The following is a 20,862-nucleotide window of genomic DNA, read 5'->3' as shown; positions in this document are numbered from 1 at the left end:
AGTTCAAGGTTCATCCACACATGGAGGGAAAGAAGGGAAAGGCCCAGGCAGACGAGAGTAAAAAAGAAGTTTATATATTTATAAATGCCAAATAAATACCAGAGGCCACCCAACGCCCCCTCCCAGACAGGGCTGTCTCCCCCAACCCTAGGCTTCTAGGGTCTGAGACATCTTGGCCCCAAGAACAGCTGCCAGTCTGGGCTACCAGGGAACTGAGTGGGGATGATCTGTCCAGCCAAGATTCGTTCCCCCTTTGTGAGGGGTCCCCATAGCCACAGGCCTGTGTCCCTGTATAGGGCCCTAGGGGGGCCAGACTCAGGGGGAGAAGGTGGTCATCTCGAGTGAGACCCGCTGCCACAGCTCCTTGGTCTGTTTGCTGCGCTTGAGATTCTGCAGGATGTCGTTGAACTGCATCATGCCCATGGGTGTCAGGCAGAAGGCGCTGCGAGCACTGCGGATCGCGTTCACAAAGTCGTCGTAGTCGGCAGGGGTCAGGTGAATCAAGCGGTGGTGGATGTACTGGAAGACGTGGGGAGGATAAGCCACTAAGCACAGAACCAGGCCCCTCCGCCCTGGCGTGCTGGGTGATCTGTTCCCTGCCTGCCCAGGAGGTGTTCCACCCTGCTCCATACTTCCTGGGTTATCACCTGCATGTATGCCTGCTGGCAGCGCTGCACCAGTTGGTGGAAGGCCGGGGCACGCAGGTGGTTGTGGGCATGAGCGGGGCTCAGCCGCTGCAGCGTCTCCATGACGATCTCCTGCAGCACAAACGGGCTCAGCACCCCCTTGGCTGCCCCCACACAGAACTGGTGCACGTAGTTCACTCCTGGGGGGCAGGGGGAGGGGCATGAGACGGGGGTGGCCACCTCTGCCCTAGGGACCCAACTTTAATCTCTCAGCTCTGGCCTGGCAGAGAGCCTCCCTCCACCCCAGGAGCTGAGGTAGCCCCCCGCCCCTCGCGCACGCACACATACCCGACCAAGGCCTCAACTCTGAGCAAGAGCTAGGAAGGAGGTCTGGGATGGGAAGGTGGGGGGAGCAGGTGAGGGCGGACAATGGTCCTGGGGAGGGGAGGTGTTACCCAGCTTTGCTGCCAGCCCCAGCAACCATTTGACATCATCAGTGTAGGGGGGGGAGCGGGAGAAGTTGTTGGGGTGATCATTGTGTGCCCGGCGACCCAGCATCTCCAGTGCCAGCATCCCTGGGAGAAAAGGGTGGGCACGTGGTGAGGGTGCGTCCTCCACCCTCTACCTCAGCCTCGTACCTGACCCCACGGTAAACCAATTAAGAGGTATGGTGGGGAGGGGTCATGGAAGAGTCTCTGGCTGCAGGTGGGGGCACAGGAAGGGCCCTCCTCTCACCGACACGGTAGGCGGCGTGCAGGTGGTGTAGGCTGTGCGGGTTGACAGGCTGACTGTGAGTCTCCTCCTCAGGTGGTGGAAAACCCCCGCTCACCAGAGGGCTGGGCTGTGTGGGCAGGGCAGGCAGTGAGGCACCCTGGATGGCCGGAAACGTGGAAGCTGGATGGACACTGCTCACTGAGGGTGGGATGAAAGCCACATGAGGAACTCAGAGCCCAGAGAGGGACACAGAGGATTCCCTCCCCTCCTCCCCTGCCCGGTGTGCCTCCCCTCCATTCACCTGTTCCCTGTCCCCACAACTCACAGGCCACACTGGTGGGCAGTGGGAGCCCTGGCTCTGTGTGGTAGGGATGTACTGTGATGGGTGCCATGGAAGGGACGGGGAAAGACACAGCAGTGGCGGCAAGTGAGGGGGGAGTCACCGAGTAAGGGTACTGAGCCCCCAGGAATGCAGGATGCACACCCTCGAGGCGGGAAGAAAAAAAGGAAGATTCCAAATTATATTAGGATGTAGCTCTTCCCCGTTCATCCCACAGCTGGGTATCCTGCATTTCTTATCTTAGTTGGGCTGGGTCCCCCGACTCCCGCCACCTCACCAGGACTCTTGGACAGCCCTGTTATCCTCCCGGAGTACCCCACTCCAACCCCCCGTGAACTCCCAATGTGCTCCCACATGCCCAATCTCCAGTAGAACATTGCATACTCACCTGTGGGTATGCAGAGCTGGGCACAGGGAAGACGGCAGGCCGGGGCATATGAGGCATGGGGTGGGCGGGGTGAGCTGGGTGGGTGAGGTATTGAGGGCTGCAGGGCAGGTGGGGCTGTAGAGCAGTGTAGGGGTGCAGGCCAGGGGAATGACCATGCCCCAGTCCTGGACCCGGATATAAACTGGACCCCACCGAGATGACTGGCACCACTGTGGCTGCTGTCACTGCTGCTGCCGCCGCCGCCACTGTAACCGGCTCAGTCCCTGGGACCCCCCTGCCCTCAGGCAGCCCCCGCCCAGCCTCCCCAGCTGCCCTGATCCCACTGGCACTACAGCTTGTAGCCCCTTCACGGGCTGTGGATGAGCCACCTGCTGTTTGCTCATATAGCCAGAACCACTGGTGAGCAACCTCAAACAACACTTCGGGGTATACGCCCCCACCCTTAGCCGCCTCTTCCACTGCCATGCAGGCCTTCTCCAACATCAGGTTATCCTGGAAGGGAGGGGCAAAGAGGGTTGAGGGGGAAGGGCTTTACTCAGGGACAGTTCTAGATGACATTCCAATGTCTCCCTCAGAGTTGGCTGGTTCCTGGGGAGGCATCTAAGGTCAGGGCCAGTGCCCAGAGTCAGTGTCAGAGCAGTGAGTGCTTCACACAATGAACAAATACTTGTTGACCAGTCCCAGTTCCAAACTAATTTAGCTACTCCCAGCCAAGTCCCATCATCTCCCTGAGGCTTCCCCTAAGGACTCCATCCCGGTGATCATCTTGGTCCCTAGACTATAGGCCACATCTCCTTACCTATGAAATACGAATAATCTGTTCTCAGAGTTGTAAGGTAAAGGATGTAGTAGATGTGAAAGCACATTACTATGTCAAGTGTCACCATGAGAGGACCAACTGGATAGTTTGTGAACTCCAGGATATGGGAATCAGGAGCTGGACCCAACCTCCCTGCCCAGATGCCCCAAAGCAGGTCCGCAATTGCCTGTAAAAATACCTGCTCCTTGCACTGCACCAGGGCCCGCTGGATCTCATTGGGGTTCAACGCATGGGCATGAGGCAGGCAGCTTAGGGCTAGTTCCGCCGCTGCCCTCACCATATTGGAGTCTCGTGCCCGTGATGCCCTGTCAGCCAGGGATGCAACCTCAGGGGGTGTCAGGTGCCCATCCCAGCATTCTACCAGTATAGTCAGGGCTGCACTGCCAATCTCCATTGCCTGGCCTTCAGGAAAAGGAGAGAAAAGCAGAGTGGGGTTAGCACGGGCAATGGGAATGGGAATGGCATCTCTCCTATCAGGTCAGTAACTCCACAAGGATATGACTTATCATCATCGATTAATCCCCTTCCCATACCCAAATCAAGATGCTGGATTTACCTGTAATCCAGGAAACGTGGGAAGAGTAAGTACGTGAGAGCCAGTTGGGAGAAACAAAGTTGTGCAGGCCAAGGGCATAAAGCCCAATCTCGAAGGCGCAAAGGTGCAGGTTACGGTGAGGACCCTGGTGGCCCCCTGAGGAAGATGGATGTGTGAAAATGGAAGTGCTGCTGTTGCCCCCTGCCTTGATCAGCACCGTCTTCGCCAGCTCGAAGTAGAAGTGTGCAGCTGCCTCTGACGGCTGATTGGGTACATGGGGGGCATGACTCTCAGGACGGCGGCCCTTGTACCTGAAGGGGCAATGGGGTAGGGACAGGGATTGGGGTTTCTCTGAGGTGGGTGTCCAGGTAGGTTGGAAAAGACCAGGGTAAGTGAGGATGCTGACGGAGACAACAGTTGGATTACACTAGGGATGTGGCTCTCGGGGTGGGCCAGGTCAGAAGACAAGGATGTTTTTTCCCACTGACCTGCCAACTTCAACTGTCTTCGCCCGGGCCCCTCCACTGGCACTGGCCCGGCGACTTCCACTGGAGGACGAGGAGCCAAGGGAGTCTGAGGAAGAGCTGCTAATGCTGTCACTGTCCTGTCCTCGGCCCCAGGAGGTAGGGGCCCAGCCCCCTCGAAGTGGCCTCCGGCTTAAGGTTGGGGAGCTATCCGACGTTGTTTCAGGGGCACTGCTGTCAATGCTGGCCATGCCTAACCCCCCCCAAGACAAGACAGTCTCAGAAGTCAGAAGCTCCAGAATTCAGACTCCAACCTTCAGGAATCTCCTTCCCTCCATGTCATCCCATGGGTTGTTACCTGTGTGCTTCTTCTTAGGCCGCCCTGGTGAGCCCCAGCCCCGTCCATTGTAGCCTCCACGGCTGCCAAGTGCCAAGCGGCTGGGGACCTTTCCCTCTGGTCTTGGGGTCAAAGCTGCCTCAGATGGGAGACCCTCACAGGGGGAATGTGGGGAACTCTCTGCGTAGGGAAGACAGGACATTGGGATGAGCCTGGGAAAGGGGGGCCCAACACAGCTCCATACCACACATCCCCCCTGCCCAGTGCCCCCACCTCACCAGGCACATTCTTCTCTGTGAAGCCCTCAGTGGGGCCTGGCCCAGCCCCTGCCACACTCCCTGGCTGAGCAGGCCCTGCAGAGCCTGAGGTCAGAGGTTGCAGGGCCCCTGGAGCAGATGGGCCCCCATGCTTTGAAGGAGACCTCTGGCTGGCTGTGGCCGGGCGGCTAGATGAGTAGAACGAACTCAGTGTCTGTGGTTTATGCGTCTGGCTCTCTCGGTCCAAGAGTTTGTCTAAGATCTGAAAGACAGAGAAGCGGTGACTGGATGCCCTTTATCTCCTGACTTCTATTACTTTTCTTTCTCCTTGAAACAGCTTAATACTTCCTCCTCAGGAAGACTTTCCCAGTTCTAACCACAGGAGAACCTGCTGGAAGACAGGGGCTGGCTTACATATCTTGGTATCCCCTATAACATTTACCACAGGACTAAGTATATTGATATTCAATACATATTGAAATAAATGAATGAATGAACGACTTTATGCCCCCAGTTTCTCTTCTTCCACCCCAAGCCCAAGCATTCCTATAAGAACCACTGGTCTCTCACGTTCTTTACGAGGTGTTCCCAAGATTCCCCCGGTATCTCCTGTACGTAGAATAGCCCTTCCATTATACTAGAAACCCCTGAGAAAGGTGATAAAATTTGCTCTCTCTGCCTGTCGAAATCCCAGTACCTCAATCCCTTACCTTTTTGAGTTTGGCCTGGTCGTCTTTGTAAGTGATCATTAGTGCCAGGGCCAGGTCACCCTTCTCCCGACGTGTGCCTTCACATAGCAGGGGATGCTCCGCCTCACTCACTGTTGTCTTCATGCCTGTGAGAAAGAGGCGCTCATGGGGTTTGTGAGTGGCCATAACTTGAAAGACAGCCAAGGGTAAACAGGCCAGGGCTCCCCAGCCACTAGCATGTGAAGTAAGGAGTTCTCCTGGTCCAACCCACCTTCCCTATGGAAGGTGCCCACTGCCTAATACATCCGGCCTAAGCTCTGGTCTGCTTTTTAAGACCTTCATAATTTGGCCTTCTCTATCACCCCAACATATCCATCACTTCAGGGAAGTTGGGCTCCCCACTCATGAAGACTTGATTGCCCCTGCGTCTTTACTCACAGTGTTTTGTCCCCCTACCTAGAACTTAACTGATCTTTTAACCCATATTCCATACTCTATCCCCTTCCTAAGGCCTTTCCCTAGAGTCCTGTTTTGCTGTCCTTATAACACCGAACATTCATAGTCCTCGTTTTTGCCCTCAATTCTTCAGTCTCGTAGGCACTATGTGTCATGGCACATACACGTCACGCTGGCTTTCCCCTTACCATAGAGCCCCTTCAGAAGAGGGCTCATGTCTCATGCACTTCAAGGCCTGGGCCAGGCTTAGCTCACAGATGTGCTCAAGACACTGACAGACTCACCCAAGGCAGCAACTGCTGCTTCAAATCCCAGCTCCTCATCCCCAGGCATCTCGTTGTTCCAGTTGCGACTTGGGGGCCGGGAACCCGTGGGAGAAACCACTGGATAAAATTTGGGGTAAGTTAAGAAGACAGAAGTACCATGGGACAGAATGAAAAGGGAAAAAACCCAAGACACTCATCATTCCAGATCCTTCCATGAAGCTGCCCGATGCTTCTTACAGGCGATTCAGAGCCTTGGGGCTCTTGGTTTCTCTTTAGAGAAAGCTACCCCTGCCCCAGTTCCCCACTTTCTGTAGTGTCAGGCATCATACCTGGAGTACAGAGAACATCAAAGATGAAACTGGCCAACATGAGAGGCAAAACAGGCCGATAATCACAGAGTGTCCCCTCCCGAAGCTCCTCTGCCCGGCAGCGCACAGTACTCATCTCACTCGGACCCAGAGGAATCTTCTTGAGCAGGGTGGCCACCTCAGACTCCTGATATGCCAGCTTCACCTGAGGGCATAGGGAGGAACTAAGACCTCAATCACCCCAATGGAGATCACGGTGTGAGTCTCTGAGGAGATGGCAGTGCAAGATTCAGATAGAACTTCTGACCTCCAAGGCCTTGGTGGAAGCTGGGGGCCGCTGTAGCTCCAAGGCAAACATGCCCACTCGGAAGGCCAGGTTGTGGTGCTCTGGGCGCTCACTTAGCACTGTTAACAGGAAGGCCGCCTTGGTCAGGGTGTTGGTAGCCACCCAGGTCTGACGGCTTGTAGAAACCTTGTTCTTCTTGCCCTAAAGAGGGAAGCACAAGGAGGCAGGCAGATGAGTCTGACTCGCCTTGGTGGAGGGAGGAGACTCTAGCCTGGGGTGGGGCGTGGGAGAGGGTTATGGGTAACTGGAGAGGGAGGGGGGGTTCTCTCTCACCTTGGCAGGGGGCGGCTCTACCTTGAGGTCAGGTGGGTTGGCTAGCAAGTCCTGGGCAAGCTCCACGGTGAGGCGGGAGGCCTCACTGCTATAGCCGTGCGCATGCAAGGCCTCAGCACAGGCAAATAATATCTGGAAAGAGGACATGGGCACCAAACATGTTGCAGGACACCATACTCACTCATGCAGCAAATATCCCATGAGCACTTGCTATACACTGGGCCCTATGCTAGTCCTGGGTATACCACAGAGACTCACAGCCCATTAGAGAAACAGACACATAAACACACAAACAGGTGTGAAGCTGGCTAGTACTGGGAAAGGTCCAGAGGGGAGCCGATGAGCAGGATACCTCAATGGGACTTGGGGCAGAGGGGCAGTCTCAGGGAAGACCTCCTAGAGGACATGATCTCTAAGATCTCTGAGGCCTGAAGAAGAAACAGGGGCTAACCAGGTAAGATGAGGGAAGAATATTCCAGACAGAAAGGCCAATCCGTACAAAACTATGTATGTAAGAGAGAGCATGGCAAGCTACAGGAACGGCTCAACTGAGTGTAGTATAGCTGACATAGTAGCTAGATGAGGCTGGAGAAGCAGACAAAGTTCAGAACAAGTGAAGCCTCATAGGTCATGCCAAGGACCTTCATCTTCACCCTAAGGGTAATGGGAAACCACTGAAGAGTTTTAAGCAGCAGAGTGACAAAATTATACATTCCAGGAAGATCAACATGGAGAGAAGAGAATGGACTGCAGGCAGCGAGTCCAGTTAGGAGCCTGCTGCAGGATTCTTAATAGTCACACAACAGTCCTGTCACTCGCAACCAGAGGCAGGCGGTCCCTCTCCCAGCTATGGCTAAGAGGCACCCTCAGAGTCCCCTCCAAGCCCCCTCACCTCCATGCGGCTCTCCTGTTCCAGTGGCTTCAGTCCTGCAAACAGGTCGTGTTCCTCCCCAGCCCCGCCCTCAGCCTTCTCTTCCTCGCCCCCAGCGCCATCCTGGGCATTCAGATAATACGCCTGGTAGTCATCCTCCTCCTCTCCAACCGCAGGGGCTGCCTCTTTGGTTTTAGGGAGCCCATTACCACTCTCATCTGTGGAAGCGAGGTCGTCCCGGGTACAAAGCTCCCTGGGCAGTAGGCCAGGGGGGCCAGCAGAGGCTGTGGAAGGCTCAGGCCCTTCTGAGAAGTACACGCCACCATCTTCTTCGTAAGTATCTGGAGGTTCAGGAAGGAAGGTAGAAGGGCCTCGGGAGCCACCAGGGTGAGGGCAGGGTGGTGGGCTCTCCGGGAATCCACCAAAGGTGCTGGCCTCTGCACCCAGGGCCAGGCTGCTATCATCCAGGCTCATCTCAGCCAGATCCGGCTCCAGGGAGCTGTCTTCACTGCTCAGCCGTCGCTTGCTCCCGCTGCCTGCTGAGCCCTTGCCCCCACTGCCAGCCCCCCCCAATGCTTTGGCTTTGCCCCCACCTGGACCCATCTTATGCAGAGCCTTATCTCCCCCCTCAGCCGAGAGGCGGCGGGGACCCCGCTGCGATGAGAGGACCCCCTCACCCAATCCCTTGCGCTTGGCCCCAGCCTCCTTGGGCCGCACAGCTGGCTCGGCAGGAAGAGGGCGGGGCCGCTCCCGGGATTCTTCCAGGCCCCCAGATCGGGAGGCACCTGGCCGAGGGGGCAGGGCTCGGGCCCAGCACAGGGCCAGCTTCCTGTCAGTGGCACTGTAGGTGACACCGGGAAGGGGGTAGGCCTCTTCCCAGTTGAAGTAGCAGGCCTCCACTGCCGGCCGGAAGCCAGGGAAGAGCCGCTCCAGGGTCTTCTTGTGCTGTCCCCGCTTCACGTTCTCAATCACCTTCAGCTGCCACTGGCGCAGCTGCACACACAGCTCCCGGCGCCTGTGGGAACAAAGTGGGGGCCAGGAGGGCTTGTGGGGCCTACACTGCGCCAAGCAGGGACAGGAGGAAACAGGGAGATGGTATTCCCCAGAAGCGGGGCACAGGGAAGGACCCCAGGAAGTGCTTCTTGAGCCAGCCCCATAGACATCACTCGAATACTCAGGGATTTGGGAAAGTGGGTTATTTAGAGGAGGGATGGAAGAAAGCCTCTCAGGAAAAGAACTCATAAATCACTGGAAACCCTAATGCTCAGCACCTCCAATTTCCCTAGGACTAGAAAAATGGTACGTGTGTCTATGTACAGGAGATGAGGGCTCGGTCTGTCCAGGGCTGGCCCCATCTCCCGGCGGTGGTGAGCCTCGGGGGAGACTCACCGCTGGGGGCTGAGCGCAGGGTCCAGCACAGCCAGCCTCCACAGTGTGACCATCTCGTCACACATGCTGGCGCATGCGTGGGCCGCCACCTCTGATTGCCCGTTGCTGCGGCCTGTGTGCCCACTGGCGCTGCTGTGTGAGGCTGAGGTGCGCACGCTGTACCACCAGCCTGTTATCTGGAAACAAAGAGGACTCTGAGATGAACCTAACAACTTAGAGGAAGACAGAGGAGCCCCACGCAGTGTCCCTGTCAGCAAGAGGGGAGTGCGGTTAAGGGAGGGAGAGGATGAGCCAGCACGGGCCTCCCCAGCTCTACGGGATTACCTGTTCGTAGGTGAGGCACTGGTCGGTGAGGATTTCCAACAAGGGGGCAGCATTGCTGTCCCTCCGCTTGAACATCTCCCGCACGATGCTAAGCAAGTTCCAGACTCCCTCTGGCTCGCGGCCCCTCAGTGGGCGCAGCAGACATGCCCATTCAGCAGCAGCCGGAGGCTCCGTGGAAGACAGATACATGGAGTTCACATCACTGTGAAAGTCGCAGAGTGGAAAATGATGACCCTAAGATGGGGCTGAATAAAGCAGGTGAAAGAGCAACAGGACTTTGACACAAAAGGGGTCAAAATACAGAGTACAGGGGAAAAAGTATGACCCAGACAAAAATTCTTAATCGCCCTCTGCCTCAGTTTCCCAATCGCTGAAAGGAAGCAAAATAACTCCTGCTCTACCTAAGGACAGACCACTCTGTGACTACATAAAATTATCATCACCCACTGATTTCACTAGTAACATGTCGTGTGCGCCAGGCAGTGTAAGAGTGAGGGGGGGAGTGGGAGAGGTATCCATTACTAAAACAAAGAAACTGGCCATGGCCCGAGGGATGCGCCCCTCCCACCACAGACACAGGCATGAAGAGATCCTGTTTACCTGAACACCACAGGGGAGGGGCCACAGAACTTGTGCAGTGTCTTCTTGATGTTGTCAGTGAGTGTTGATTCATCCAAATACCAAGTACTCTGATCGGAGGCAGACGGCCCTGCTGTGGGGTCTGGGGGTGACAGGCAGTCAGTCACCTAAAGGTAGGAGCCTGGATTCGCCTTTAGTAAGTGGCGCTCTGCACCCCCAAGCTTGCTTTCTTCCTGCTGCCCTTCTTTCTCACCACACTCACCCGGGGCTCCACATACTGTATTGATGGCTGTTGACTGGGAGGAGAGGAGTTCATCCAGGAGACGCTGGGCTGTGGGCAGGATCTGAGGGGGAAAGGGACACAAAGGCAGAAGTGACCCAAGGAGGCCTGGGCCTAACAGGAAGGCTGATATGCAGCCCTGGACTAGTCAGAGAGGGTGTGTCAACCTCCCTCACCTGCTGAGGGAGCTCACTGATGAGGTACTGAGCAAACTTCTGCAGCTGGTCCCTCTGCAGTCGAGACAGGGACTCTGACACTGGGGCCCGCAGGCAGACTGCAGAAGCCTGAAGGGAACACCGAGAGAAATGAAACAATCTGGGAAAAGGCTTGCTGACATCGGAGCTGGGGACAGAGAGGCAGAGTAGGAGAGGAGAGGGGGCTCACATTGTGGCCAGGCATGCAGCAGAGAAGGGGGGGTGGAGCGGAGAATAGGGCCAGGATAAATTGGGAGGGCCTCACGTTGTGGATGCGGAAGAGACAGAGTGCCACGACGTGGGTGCACCATTTGGCCCCAGCCCCACAGGTGCAGCTGCAGGAAGTGACCCGGCAGCGGTCAAACATCACAGCCACGTTGTAGGCCCCTTTGGGGGGGACCATCTGAGGTGGCACCACTGTAGCACTCAGGTGGAACCCTGGGGAGAAACATAGGTATGGTCAGGGAGAGCCACCAAGACACAGGTCTCTGCCCTTGACCCTGGCCCTGCAGTTCTTCAGACAACCTGCTCCAGCTTCTTGCAGTAGTTCCTTAATTCTTAACACAGGGGGTGGGAGGAGCAGGAAGTACCAATTGGTGAGGGGCCCTTACCAATCTGCAGGGGGTCCTTCACAGCCCTCATGCGGAATAGCTGATCCCCTCGCTGGAACTCATCTGCACTGCCGTTGGCCAGGCAGGAATACAGTCTGGGAGTGAAGAAGAAGACATAGCCACAATGCAGCAAATACCCTTCCACAGACCCTGTCAGAGACCACCATGCCCCGGGCACTCCCCAGTGTCATATCGTGCTGGGGAAAATCCCAGGTACTCCCTGCCCCGGCTGCCTCCTTACCGCAGCCCCAAGTACGGTGCCCTTTGTTCCGTAGGAAGCCCAGCGCACGGTGTGGAACATCAGGACCCCACTCCCCACCGTCAGTCCTTTAGCCTCACCGAATATCCTCTTCATTCTCAGGGAAGCTCCAAAAAGCAATTCGGAGTTGGAGCTGCTCAGGCACCGGGGGGTAAACTTTCTCCACCACTTCAAATGGGATATGAAACGCCACCTGTTTTGCTGACAGCTCCACCAGTGGGATCACCAGTCCATCTTTGGAAACAAAGGTTGAGGTAAGGGGAAAGAGGAGGGGAAACAAAAAGGGCCATGATTATTTGGCACCGATGCCAATGCCACATCTTGATGCGCCCTCCCCCCTCCCCGCCTTCACTATGAAGGAAAGAGGACATCTGGATGAAAAACCAAGGGACCCTCCTGTGAGGATACACTAACCCTTAAGACTCCATCTGGGGAAGGGGAGCTAAGCAATCCCCAGCCTACAGCCTGCTAGAAGATACCAGGGATATCCCAGAAACTCCTAGCCAAACAGGTGTGTCCCAGGATCCTAGCAAGTAATGAGTCTCACCTGGCTTGGCATCTAATTTCCCATATACCTAGCACTTGAGATTCATATTACATTGTGTATATATCTCCCCTGGCATTCGCTTCTCTAAGTGCTTTTTTTTACTGTCCCTTTCTTTTTTACTATCCCCTTTTTTTTTTTACTATCCCTCTAAATGACTCCATGCTTCCATCTAAGGAGGGAAGATAGGCCAGAGCCCAGAAGAGTTGGGAGGACCTCCAGAAGCAAGAGAGAGTCTGCACTTTCTTTGGCACACCTGAGCCCTGGCTTCCCACAGTGGATGCCCTGGGGTGTGGGTTGGGGGTGGAGAGGTTACCCCAAGGGAACCTGGTTGCCACTCCTGGACTCACCTGGAGTAAGATGGAGCTACCATTCAAAGTTTCCCACACTGTTTTAATCAAAAAGCAGTGAAACGCAACAGACTGCATATCTCACCAAATTGCTAGTCAGATTAAAAGACATATAGAAAATAATGGTGCTGAAAGGAACCTTTCTAAATAAAAAGTCAGTCTTCTTATTTTATAAATGAGCAACTGAAAAAGGGTAGGGTTGGCGGGGGAGGGGGGGAATGCCGTGCTTTCCTAGATTTTAACCTGTTCATAAAGATACCAATATGTTGAAAATCTTCACCACCATCTTCAGTTACTTCCCTCAAAGTGAGGGAGCTCTAAGCCTACCCACACATGCAAGTATGAAAGAAGCAAAGAGCCCATAGAAGACCCATAGCGAAACTACCTATGGTGTGTGTGTGTACAGGGCATATGCTATCTCTCCAAATGAAGGTAAATATTACCACTCCTAAACAGTGACACATGTAAATTTCCCTCTGTCCCTAAGGGGTGCTGGAAATCTCTCCGGGGCCTTTTGAAAACAGGACCTTAGAATGTCCAGAGTAGAATCACAAATTAAACCCCTCAACTGGTGAAAAAAGTCCACTTCCAATGAAGCTCAAACTGTGCCTTGAAGAAGGCAAGAATGTGGTGAGTCCTGAGTCTGCGGGGCTTCTGTTATCACTCTCTTCTCCATCCTCTTTAACAAAAGCAAAATTCTTCACAGCACTCATCAGAAAGACCCAAGGATGAAAGAAACTCAAGTGAAAAGCAAGAAGAGTGTTTCACGAGACTCGAGAGTCAAGTACGCACACTCTTCCCCAGGCCCCAGATGAAGGAAATCTAAGGCTTTAGTACAGTGGTCCCAGGCTTGGCTTCTGACAGATGTTCAATATGGCCAGGAACCAAGTCTCTGATCTAAACCTATGTGACACCCCTCTCGTAGGCCAGTTCACCTCCACTTTGCTCTGGGTGGAATCCCTTCTTGGTGCAACGGGGATCAGAGATCATCACCTTGAATCAAGAAGCTCCCAATACACTTTGCAATGGGGTGACACACCTCAAGTGGTCACTTCTTCACAATCCACCCCCTACCCACATTCTTTTCTATTTTCTGGCCTGCCTCAGGCTGAACTCGGTAAGTACTCCCAAGTCAAAGAGGGAATTCTTCTCCTTTACCCCATCTCTTACGGCAAATGAACCACAGAAGATCTACTTTCTGTCTTTAATCCTATCCAACCCAGAATTTCCCAGCCATCACTCCAACACACACACACACACACACACAGGCAGGCAGGCAGGCAGGTGTGGAGAAGGCAGCCCCAGGAAGACCGGAAAAGCGAGTCCTGAACAGCTCCCGAGCAGGGACAGCTTGGGACAGCTCCCGAGCAGGGACAGCTCTCGAGCAAGGCCGGAGCAGGGCCTGCCCGCTCCCCTCCTTCCAGCTCACCCTCACCTCGCATTCTGGTACCGCCACTGCCACCTCCGCCACCGCCGCCAGTGGGGGAATTGGGCCCCGCTGACTGTTTGCGCCATCCCCGCCAGTTCTGGCAGAGGCTCTCGGCCTCGGAGATGAAAGAACAGAGCGAATCCTCCTCAAAGCGGTCCGAATCCTCGAAAGAGAAGCGCTCTCCGTCCTCCCACTCCGCGAACATCAGCTCCATGGGGCCCGCACCCCCCGGGGCCGGGTCCCCCCCCGCGGATCCGGGGCCTGGGCCGCCGGCCGGGGGCTGCGGGGAGGCCCGGGGCCTGAGGGGCGAGCCGGGGCTGGGGGTGGCCGGGGCGCTCAGGGCGGCCGTGCCGGGCGAGGATCTCAGGCCTGGGAGAGACACGGGACGGGGCCTTGCCCAACTGCGAGGTGTGAACGGGGATCGTGGCCAGTCTCCGAGATTCAAGGCCCGGACGAAGCGCTCGGAAGCCGGGGCCTCTTGGCGGCTGCGGCGCCGCCTCCCCCATCAGCTGATCTGAACTTCCGGCCGCGCCGGCCACCACCACTTCCGCCCTCGCGCGCCCAGGAACCCGAGCCGGTACGCGCGGATATAAGGAACCTGTTTAATTGCTACATTTCCTGCTTTTTTTTCTCGAGCCCACCCCCAGATACCGTAAGAGGAAGCCAACCCCCAAAAGTATACGAAACGACTACAGATCCCAGCAATAACCCGGCGTCCATAATGTCCCGAAGAAATAAGCAGCCGCCACGCATGTCGGGAGTTGTAGGCTGTCAAGAGACAAACACAGGAACCATTGGGTGGAGTTATTGTCCTAACTCCGGATAGGCCCCGGGGCCGCATCACCTTCTGGGAATTGTAGTTCAGAAGCCTGCATTCCAGAAGACTTTTTAATGGGGTTTAATTGGCGAAGCAACAGGAAAAGGCGGCGTTTGATTTCAGGGGATAGTTGCACTGTTTGTCAGTGGGGCCTTTGAGTCCAGGGGTTCCTAGCCTTTTTCTGTGCCATGGGCCGTTTAACAGCCTGGTGAAGCCCCTAGACCCCCTTCTCAGATTGTTTATAAGTAAACAAAAGAATTACAAAGGAAACCTTTTATGTTGAAATACAATTATCAAAATATTAATAAAACAAATTTGTAACATAGTACTTCTTTATTTATACTTTAAATAAGATCCAGCATCAAGTGTAATAACTACCATAATATTGAAGTGATGAATTTAAATATTGAGATACTGTGATTTCACATAGGTATTGCTAGTAATACTGTGGTTTGTTTCCCACCGCCCTAATTGAAATACTCAATTTAAGTTGTGGTTAAAGATAAAATTTTTTTCTCATCCATATTCACAGACCTCTTACTGGGAGTCTATTGACTGTAGGTTAAGAACTTCCAAGGCTAGTACAAAATGCCTAAGCACTGAGCTTCTTCCTAACAGCTTGCAGAACCAGGCAACTGCCCAGTGCTCCACCAATGGGGTATGTGGACTATAGAAAGAGGTAACTGTGGGGGGGTCAAGGAGGCACGGCCCCTTCTTTATCTTAATAATTATCCCACTGGAGCTTTAAAACCCCCAATGATCCCTTTGTACATTTAAAGGGATGTATGTGCTGTAAAGTACATAGAAAAGGTTAACTCAGTTATGCCTGGAAGGGCAGAGTATACATAAAATGCTATACAACTGTTCTAATATCAGGAGGTCACAAAAGTAAATGCTTTCAGCAGCTAGGCGGATAACTTAATGAGAGAAGTGAACAGGTGATACACAAAGAAGATAATTGCCAATTAAGTCTCAGTCTCATCATTTAGGAGAGTCCTGTGGCCAGATCCCTGGAGAATGGAGACAAACGATAATCAGCTCTACTTGATTAATCTTTATTTCCATGTGGGAATAAGAAACTACGGTTGCCAGATCTTTTGATTTTTTTAAGAAAAGCTAAAAAGTGGGCTTTTTATGACATTTTTCCTATTTTTGAATGTGGCCAGCTAATTTAAAAACAAAATTTTAACTGTGTGGGCCAAATAAAATTCATCTGCAGTACCTTTGGGTCATCAGTTTGTGAACTTCTGATTATTCCCGCAGCACCCTGCAGGGGTTATGCACAAAATAGGTAGTCGCTACTTACAGATGATGGCAAAAAACTCTGCATATAGACAGACTCCAACATCCTTAATGCATCAAAAGGCAAGGGCATTAAATGGTATACAGGACTTCAAATGCAGGACAAGACAAAGGTTTTTGTCCTGCACCTGGTGCAAATTAGGGAGCAAAGACCTTCCAGAGTGTAGGGGAGGACACAAGGTTCAACTATGGTGGGAGTACCTAATCCACAACAAAAGGCCAAGTTCTCTTCAGAGGATTTTATTTCAACATAAAGCATAATTTCCACCCACATAATGATTCCAAAGGGTAAAAGAAAGTGTTTTGCCTCCTACTCTTCAAAGACAGCATGGCAGTGCAAACATCTCTAAAATGCCTCTGCATAGTTCTCAGAAGCTATAGTCCAGTCATTGAAAATGCTTCTCCATTTTCAGCTGACATGAGGTTTGTTAGGAAACCTATTTAACAACTTATTCAATTTCTTGGGGGGTAAACTCCCCAACTCTCCCAGGTCCTCCTGGATTGATCTCACTTTTCGGGCTGCCTGAAAACACAGAACAAAAATTAAAATGATAGCTCCAAAGTTGGCCCTGACCAAAGCTAATAGTTCTCACAACACCCCAAATCACACTAAGGTATTAACCAGCCTGGAGATCGGTGTCATCTTCCCAGTCCCCTTTCATCAAAAGAACTTGGGACCCAAGAATGACTGTATGGTCTGAAGCTACCATGCCAGCTGGCAATTAAGTCTAGGCTGGAAACCAAACAACCTGTCCTTTACTATCTTTAGTTCTACTTCAGACAATAATGTCTATTTGAACAGCAATTTAAACTTTACAAAGTGGTTTTCCCATTCATCTCTTCACCTGACACTCACAAAATTCTGTAAGGTGGATACTAATATTAACCTCATTTTGCACCAAGTAAAGCTAAAACCAGTGAAACAAATCGCTCAAGATCACAATGCCTTCAAAACGGTAACCTTCCCCACTTTGGCGTGACTCAGGTAGCTTCCAAAAACTTCCTCGCCCTTTTAGAATGAGAGGGACTTTCTTATCTCCTAGCAAGAGACAGTAAGAATCATTACTGTATGCTCCCCATTTTCCTCCCAAAAGGGCACCCCAGGAGTCTCCTGTCACCTCAGCCCTCGAAGCACAATCGAAGAAGTCCTGGATCTCTTTTTTGCACGCTTCGTCGCGGAATTCATTCTGCTTCCAGCAAGCCATCATTACTGACATCTCCGTGATACAAGTCGCCTCTGGAGAAGCAGAACGCGGGGACCCTCAGTCACAAGGAGACCCTTACCTTCCGGCCCTCCCACCCAGCAGCCCTCTGCACTCCTCCGACTTCCGCTCTGGGGCCTCCACGGCTCCGACTGCTCACCGCCCTTCTCCCGGCGCCGTTCCCCGACACGGTTAGCTAGGATGAGGGGCTTGTTAGGCTTCAGTATGGGCTTCCGCGGGTTTCCAAACCTTGCTAACCGACCCCGGAGGCTGGGCGTCGCCATTGCTCACCGAGCTCCCGGCAGGCTCTGCGGCGCCGTGCGTGACCCTGCGTGACCCCTACGAGCTCGACGAGACTCGGCGACAACCTCTCCCACCCCCCACCCCCCGCTCCCGCCCCAGCATGCACCTTTTTCTTTTCTTGGCGGGGTCGCCTTGATGCCGGGGTCGGATCACGGCTGGTGCAGACCCGTGTGCAGGTTAGGAGGAGAGTCTTTGGGACTCTTTTGTGAATCTACGCTGACTCTTGTAGGCTCCGGGCTCTGAAGCCTTGGGGCAGTACTGGGCCGGGAACACTCAGGAAAGAGGCCTGATAAATGGACTCTAGTTTCTGGTGGTAAAGTCTGGATTAGAGGGTGATTGACACAGGCAAGGGCAGAGAGAATGGGAGCGAATCAAAATATAAGTTTAAGATGCTACGTTGGGAATGATTTTATTTTAATAAACCTTTAAGAACTGTTGGTTTTGATTATCTTTAGAGCCACTCCGAAGCCGCGAAGAAAAATAGGCTCATTTACTCTTAACAGCTGCTGCTGCTTAGATATCGTTTGTTCATTTGTAGTGATCTCACTGGATTGGGTGAGGTTTAAGCACTTTCTCGCATTCATCGTTTTAGTTAATCCTCTCGCCAATCCTCTGAAGGTACTTAGCAGTACCATTCCCATTTATACACTTGGCCCTTCAATTATGATGCCTAGCTTTAATCAGACTTGGTTCTAAGTTACTTTTTTCCCCCCGCCCCCTCCTCCCCACCAAGTGACTTTTAGCTGTTTACAAAACTCAATCCAAAGATGAACCACTCATTCTCAAGGCATTTACACATGAGCTCCAAGAAGTGTCTCTGGTAATGGAAGCATAACTTGGACAAGCTTGTAGTTCATAAGGTGACTACTATGGAGAAGCAATATTTAGTGTGTGCTAATCACTTATCACAGATGTTTGGAATCTTCCCATTTATCTCTGCATGACTGGTTCTTTTTCTTCTGTTGAGTCCCAGTTCATGTCAGAGAGGACTTCCCTGACTTCCATCCAAACCACCATCAACCTGTTTTATTTTCTTCAGAGTACCTATCATAGTCTGGATTATCTTGTTCATTTATTGTTTGTTTACAGCCTTACCCCCCAACACCCATTTAAAATGTAAGCATCATGAGAGAAGGGACCTTGTCTATCTTGTTCAGTGGTGTATCCCCAAGGCCTAGAGTAGTGCCAATAAATACTTGTTAAATGAACAAATGTTTGAAATATTTTTGCAAGTCTCCAGCTTTACCATCTTCACCCCAGAAATAAAACCAAGCAGAAGACAATGTTTAAAAAGAAGCCATTTATTATACAAAATTAAACCTGTGATAATCGAAGAAGCAACTCGGGAATAATAAAGGCATCAGCCCCATGCTCCACCCCCACTGCAGCAACACAAATAATGCTAATTCCTATCAGAACTTCTACCACCAATAACCCCAAGTCTGCTACTGTATACAGAGCAGGCTGGGCCCCAAACCAGAGAAAATTCACATTGCTTGCTTTCTCCACAGAGAAAGTGAAGCCTTTAGTTAGATAGCCATGTGGCTATTCCTGGTTCTGCTTTCCCTTGTAGAAATGTAGCACCTGGTTTTGAATACTTTTATGGTAAGAGGAATAAAGGAGAAAGTCTGGGAAGCACTGACCACAAAGCAGGCATGAGTCTCCAGCCACAATCATTCATAAAAAACTGGCCTACTTTGTACATAAAAGTGCTAAGGTAATGCCAGTGTGAACTGTTGTAATTAGACAGGAGAGGTAGGGATGATTCTACACCTTGCATAACCATCACCTACCCTTTTCATTGCACATAATGAAATTTGAGTCCTAACCTTATTTTGCACTTGGGTAATAATGTATTTTGCACTATATAAACTAGCATCTGCATTTAAATACATTGCAAGCTTAGAAATCAGAGTCCTGAATTTGGCTTCTTTTGTAAGAGTCCTTACTATATCCAATTTTAACATAATTATTTTCGAAGGTCTGTCTTTCTCTCTTATTCTTTTCTGCAAAAGTCCAAACAGAAAACTTTCCATGCTGTTATAAAGGGCATTTTTTATTAAATAAAATGAAAAAAGGGGAGTTCCCCAGTGGTTGGGACTCTGTGCTTTCACTGCCAAGGGCCCGGGTTCAGTCCCCGGTCCGGGAACTGAGGTCCCACAAGCCATGCGGCACAGCCAAAAAAAAAAAGGAAAAGAAAAAAGAACCACCCTGGCAGTGAAACCCAGCCTAAATTATAGCTTTGCTTGGCCACATCTTTAGGACCCTAGTTGTTGAAGCATCTCATATATAAACAATATATGAGCACCCCATATATATAAATGTTTATTGCGAGGTCTGTTGCAGAATTTCCATTTTGCAGTATATTATATAGTTTCACGTCAGCCAAAAATGGTAAATTCTCTGTAAATCTTCACCCCATTCCAAGCAGGTGCCATTATTTTTTTAAATAAACACTTGATGTTAGCTTTGATCTAGCTCTAAAGAGCTAGATTTCCTAAATTTAAAAACAAGCTGGTGGGCTTCTCTGGTGGCACAGTGGTTAAGAATCTGCCTGCCAATGCAGGGCACACAGGTTCGATCCCTGGCCCTGGGAAGATCCCACATGCCGCGGAGCAGCTAAGCCCGTGCGCCACAACTACTGAGCCTGCGCTCTAGAGCCCCCGTGCCACAACTACAACTACTGAAGCCGAGCCCATGCTCTGCAACAAGAGAAGCCACCCCAATAAGAAGCCACCACAATGAGAAGCCCGCTCGTCACAACAAAGAGTAGCCCCCGCTCGCTGCAACTGGAGAAAGCCTGCGCACAGCAACGAAGAAACAACACAGCCAAAAATAAAAACAAATATGGGCTTCCCTGGTGGCGCAGTGGTTGAGAGTCCGCCTGCCAATGCAGGCGACACGGGTTCGTGCCCCGGTCCGGGAAGATCCCACGTGCCGCGGAGCAGCTGGGCCTGTGAGCCATGGCCGCTGAGCCTGCGCGTCTGGAGCCTGTGCTCCGCAAAGGGAGAAGCCACAACAGTGAGAGGCCCGCATACCGCAAAAAAAAATAAAATAAAAACAAATAAATTAATTAATTATTTAAAAAGCTGGTATATCACACAGAACAGTTTAGCAGTCTGCTCAAAATATTAAAAACGCTCAACATCATTAATCATTAGAGAAATGCAAATCAAAACTACAATGAGATATCATCTCGCACCAGTCAGGATGGCCATCATCAAAAAATCTAGAAACAATAAATGCTGGAGAGGGTGTGGAGAAAAGGGAACACTCTTGCACTGCTGGTGGGAATGTGAATTGGTACAGCCACTATGGAGAACAGTATGGAGGTTCCTTAAAAAACTACAAATAGAACTACCATATGACCCAGCAATCTCACTACTGGGCACATACCCTGAGAAAACCATAATTCAAAAAGTGTCATGTACCAAAATGTTCATTGCAGCTCTATTTACAATAGCCCGGAGATGGAAACAACCTAAGTGTCCATCATCGTCGGATGGATGGATAAAGAAGATGTGGCACATATATACAATGGAATATTACTCGGCCATAAAAAGAAACGAAATTGAGCTATTTGTTATGA

The 20,862-nt window shown here is 52.0% G+C and overlaps 2 protein-coding genes across 5 annotated transcripts; both read right to left on the bottom strand.

Annotated features, from left to right (window-relative positions):
* Positions 1–53: 53 nt before the first annotated feature.
* ZSWIM8 (zinc finger SWIM-type containing 8) lies at positions 54–14,745 on the bottom strand. Of its 4 annotated transcripts, none has more exons than XM_060126600.1 (26): positions 13,656–14,744; positions 11,407–11,560; positions 11,068–11,162; positions 10,722–10,894; positions 10,439–10,546; positions 10,245–10,326; positions 10,004–10,124; positions 9,404–9,605; positions 9,080–9,255; positions 7,712–8,705; positions 6,820–6,951; positions 6,508–6,687; positions 6,222–6,405; positions 5,911–6,009; positions 5,192–5,316; positions 4,503–4,743; positions 4,246–4,404; positions 3,912–4,140; positions 3,445–3,734; positions 3,067–3,290; positions 2,069–2,560; positions 1,642–1,825; positions 1,362–1,538; positions 1,082–1,201; positions 648–758; positions 54–519 (listed from the first exon to the last, which is right to left on the bottom strand). In XM_060126600.1, the coding sequence occupies exons 1-26, from the start codon at positions 13,861–13,863 to the stop codon at positions 71–73; spliced, it is 5,709 nt and encodes a 1,902-aa protein (XP_059982583.1). In that variant the 5' UTR covers positions 13,864–14,744; the 3' UTR covers positions 54–70. The 4 variants fall into 4 exon arrangements, with proteins under 4 accessions (XP_059982583.1, XP_059982584.1, XP_059982585.1 ...); XM_060126601.1 differs by having other exon boundaries at positions 1,666–1,825; positions 13,656–14,742; XM_060126602.1 differs by having other exon boundaries at positions 175–519; positions 648–826; positions 13,656–14,745.
* A 1,247-nt stretch (positions 14,746–15,992) lies between these two features.
* On the bottom strand, positions 15,993–17,273 carry CHCHD1 (coiled-coil-helix-coiled-coil-helix domain containing 1). Its single transcript, XM_060126609.1, has 3 exons — positions 17,131–17,273; positions 16,887–17,005; positions 15,993–16,291 (listed from the first exon to the last, which is right to left on the bottom strand). The coding sequence occupies exons 1-3, from the start codon at positions 17,252–17,254 to the stop codon at positions 16,178–16,180; spliced, it is 357 nt and encodes a 118-aa protein (XP_059982592.1). The 5' UTR covers positions 17,255–17,273; the 3' UTR covers positions 15,993–16,177.
* Between the last annotated feature and the right edge of the window lie 3,589 nt (positions 17,274–20,862).

The sequence above is a fragment of the Lagenorhynchus albirostris genome, chromosome 16 (assembly GCF_949774975.1).
Source record: "Lagenorhynchus albirostris chromosome 16, mLagAlb1.1, whole genome shotgun sequence".
Lineage (NCBI taxonomy): Eukaryota > Metazoa > Chordata > Mammalia > Artiodactyla > Delphinidae > Lagenorhynchus > Lagenorhynchus albirostris.
Note: the sequence above shows the minus strand (reverse complement) of the source record. Positions and strands in the feature narration are given on the sequence as shown.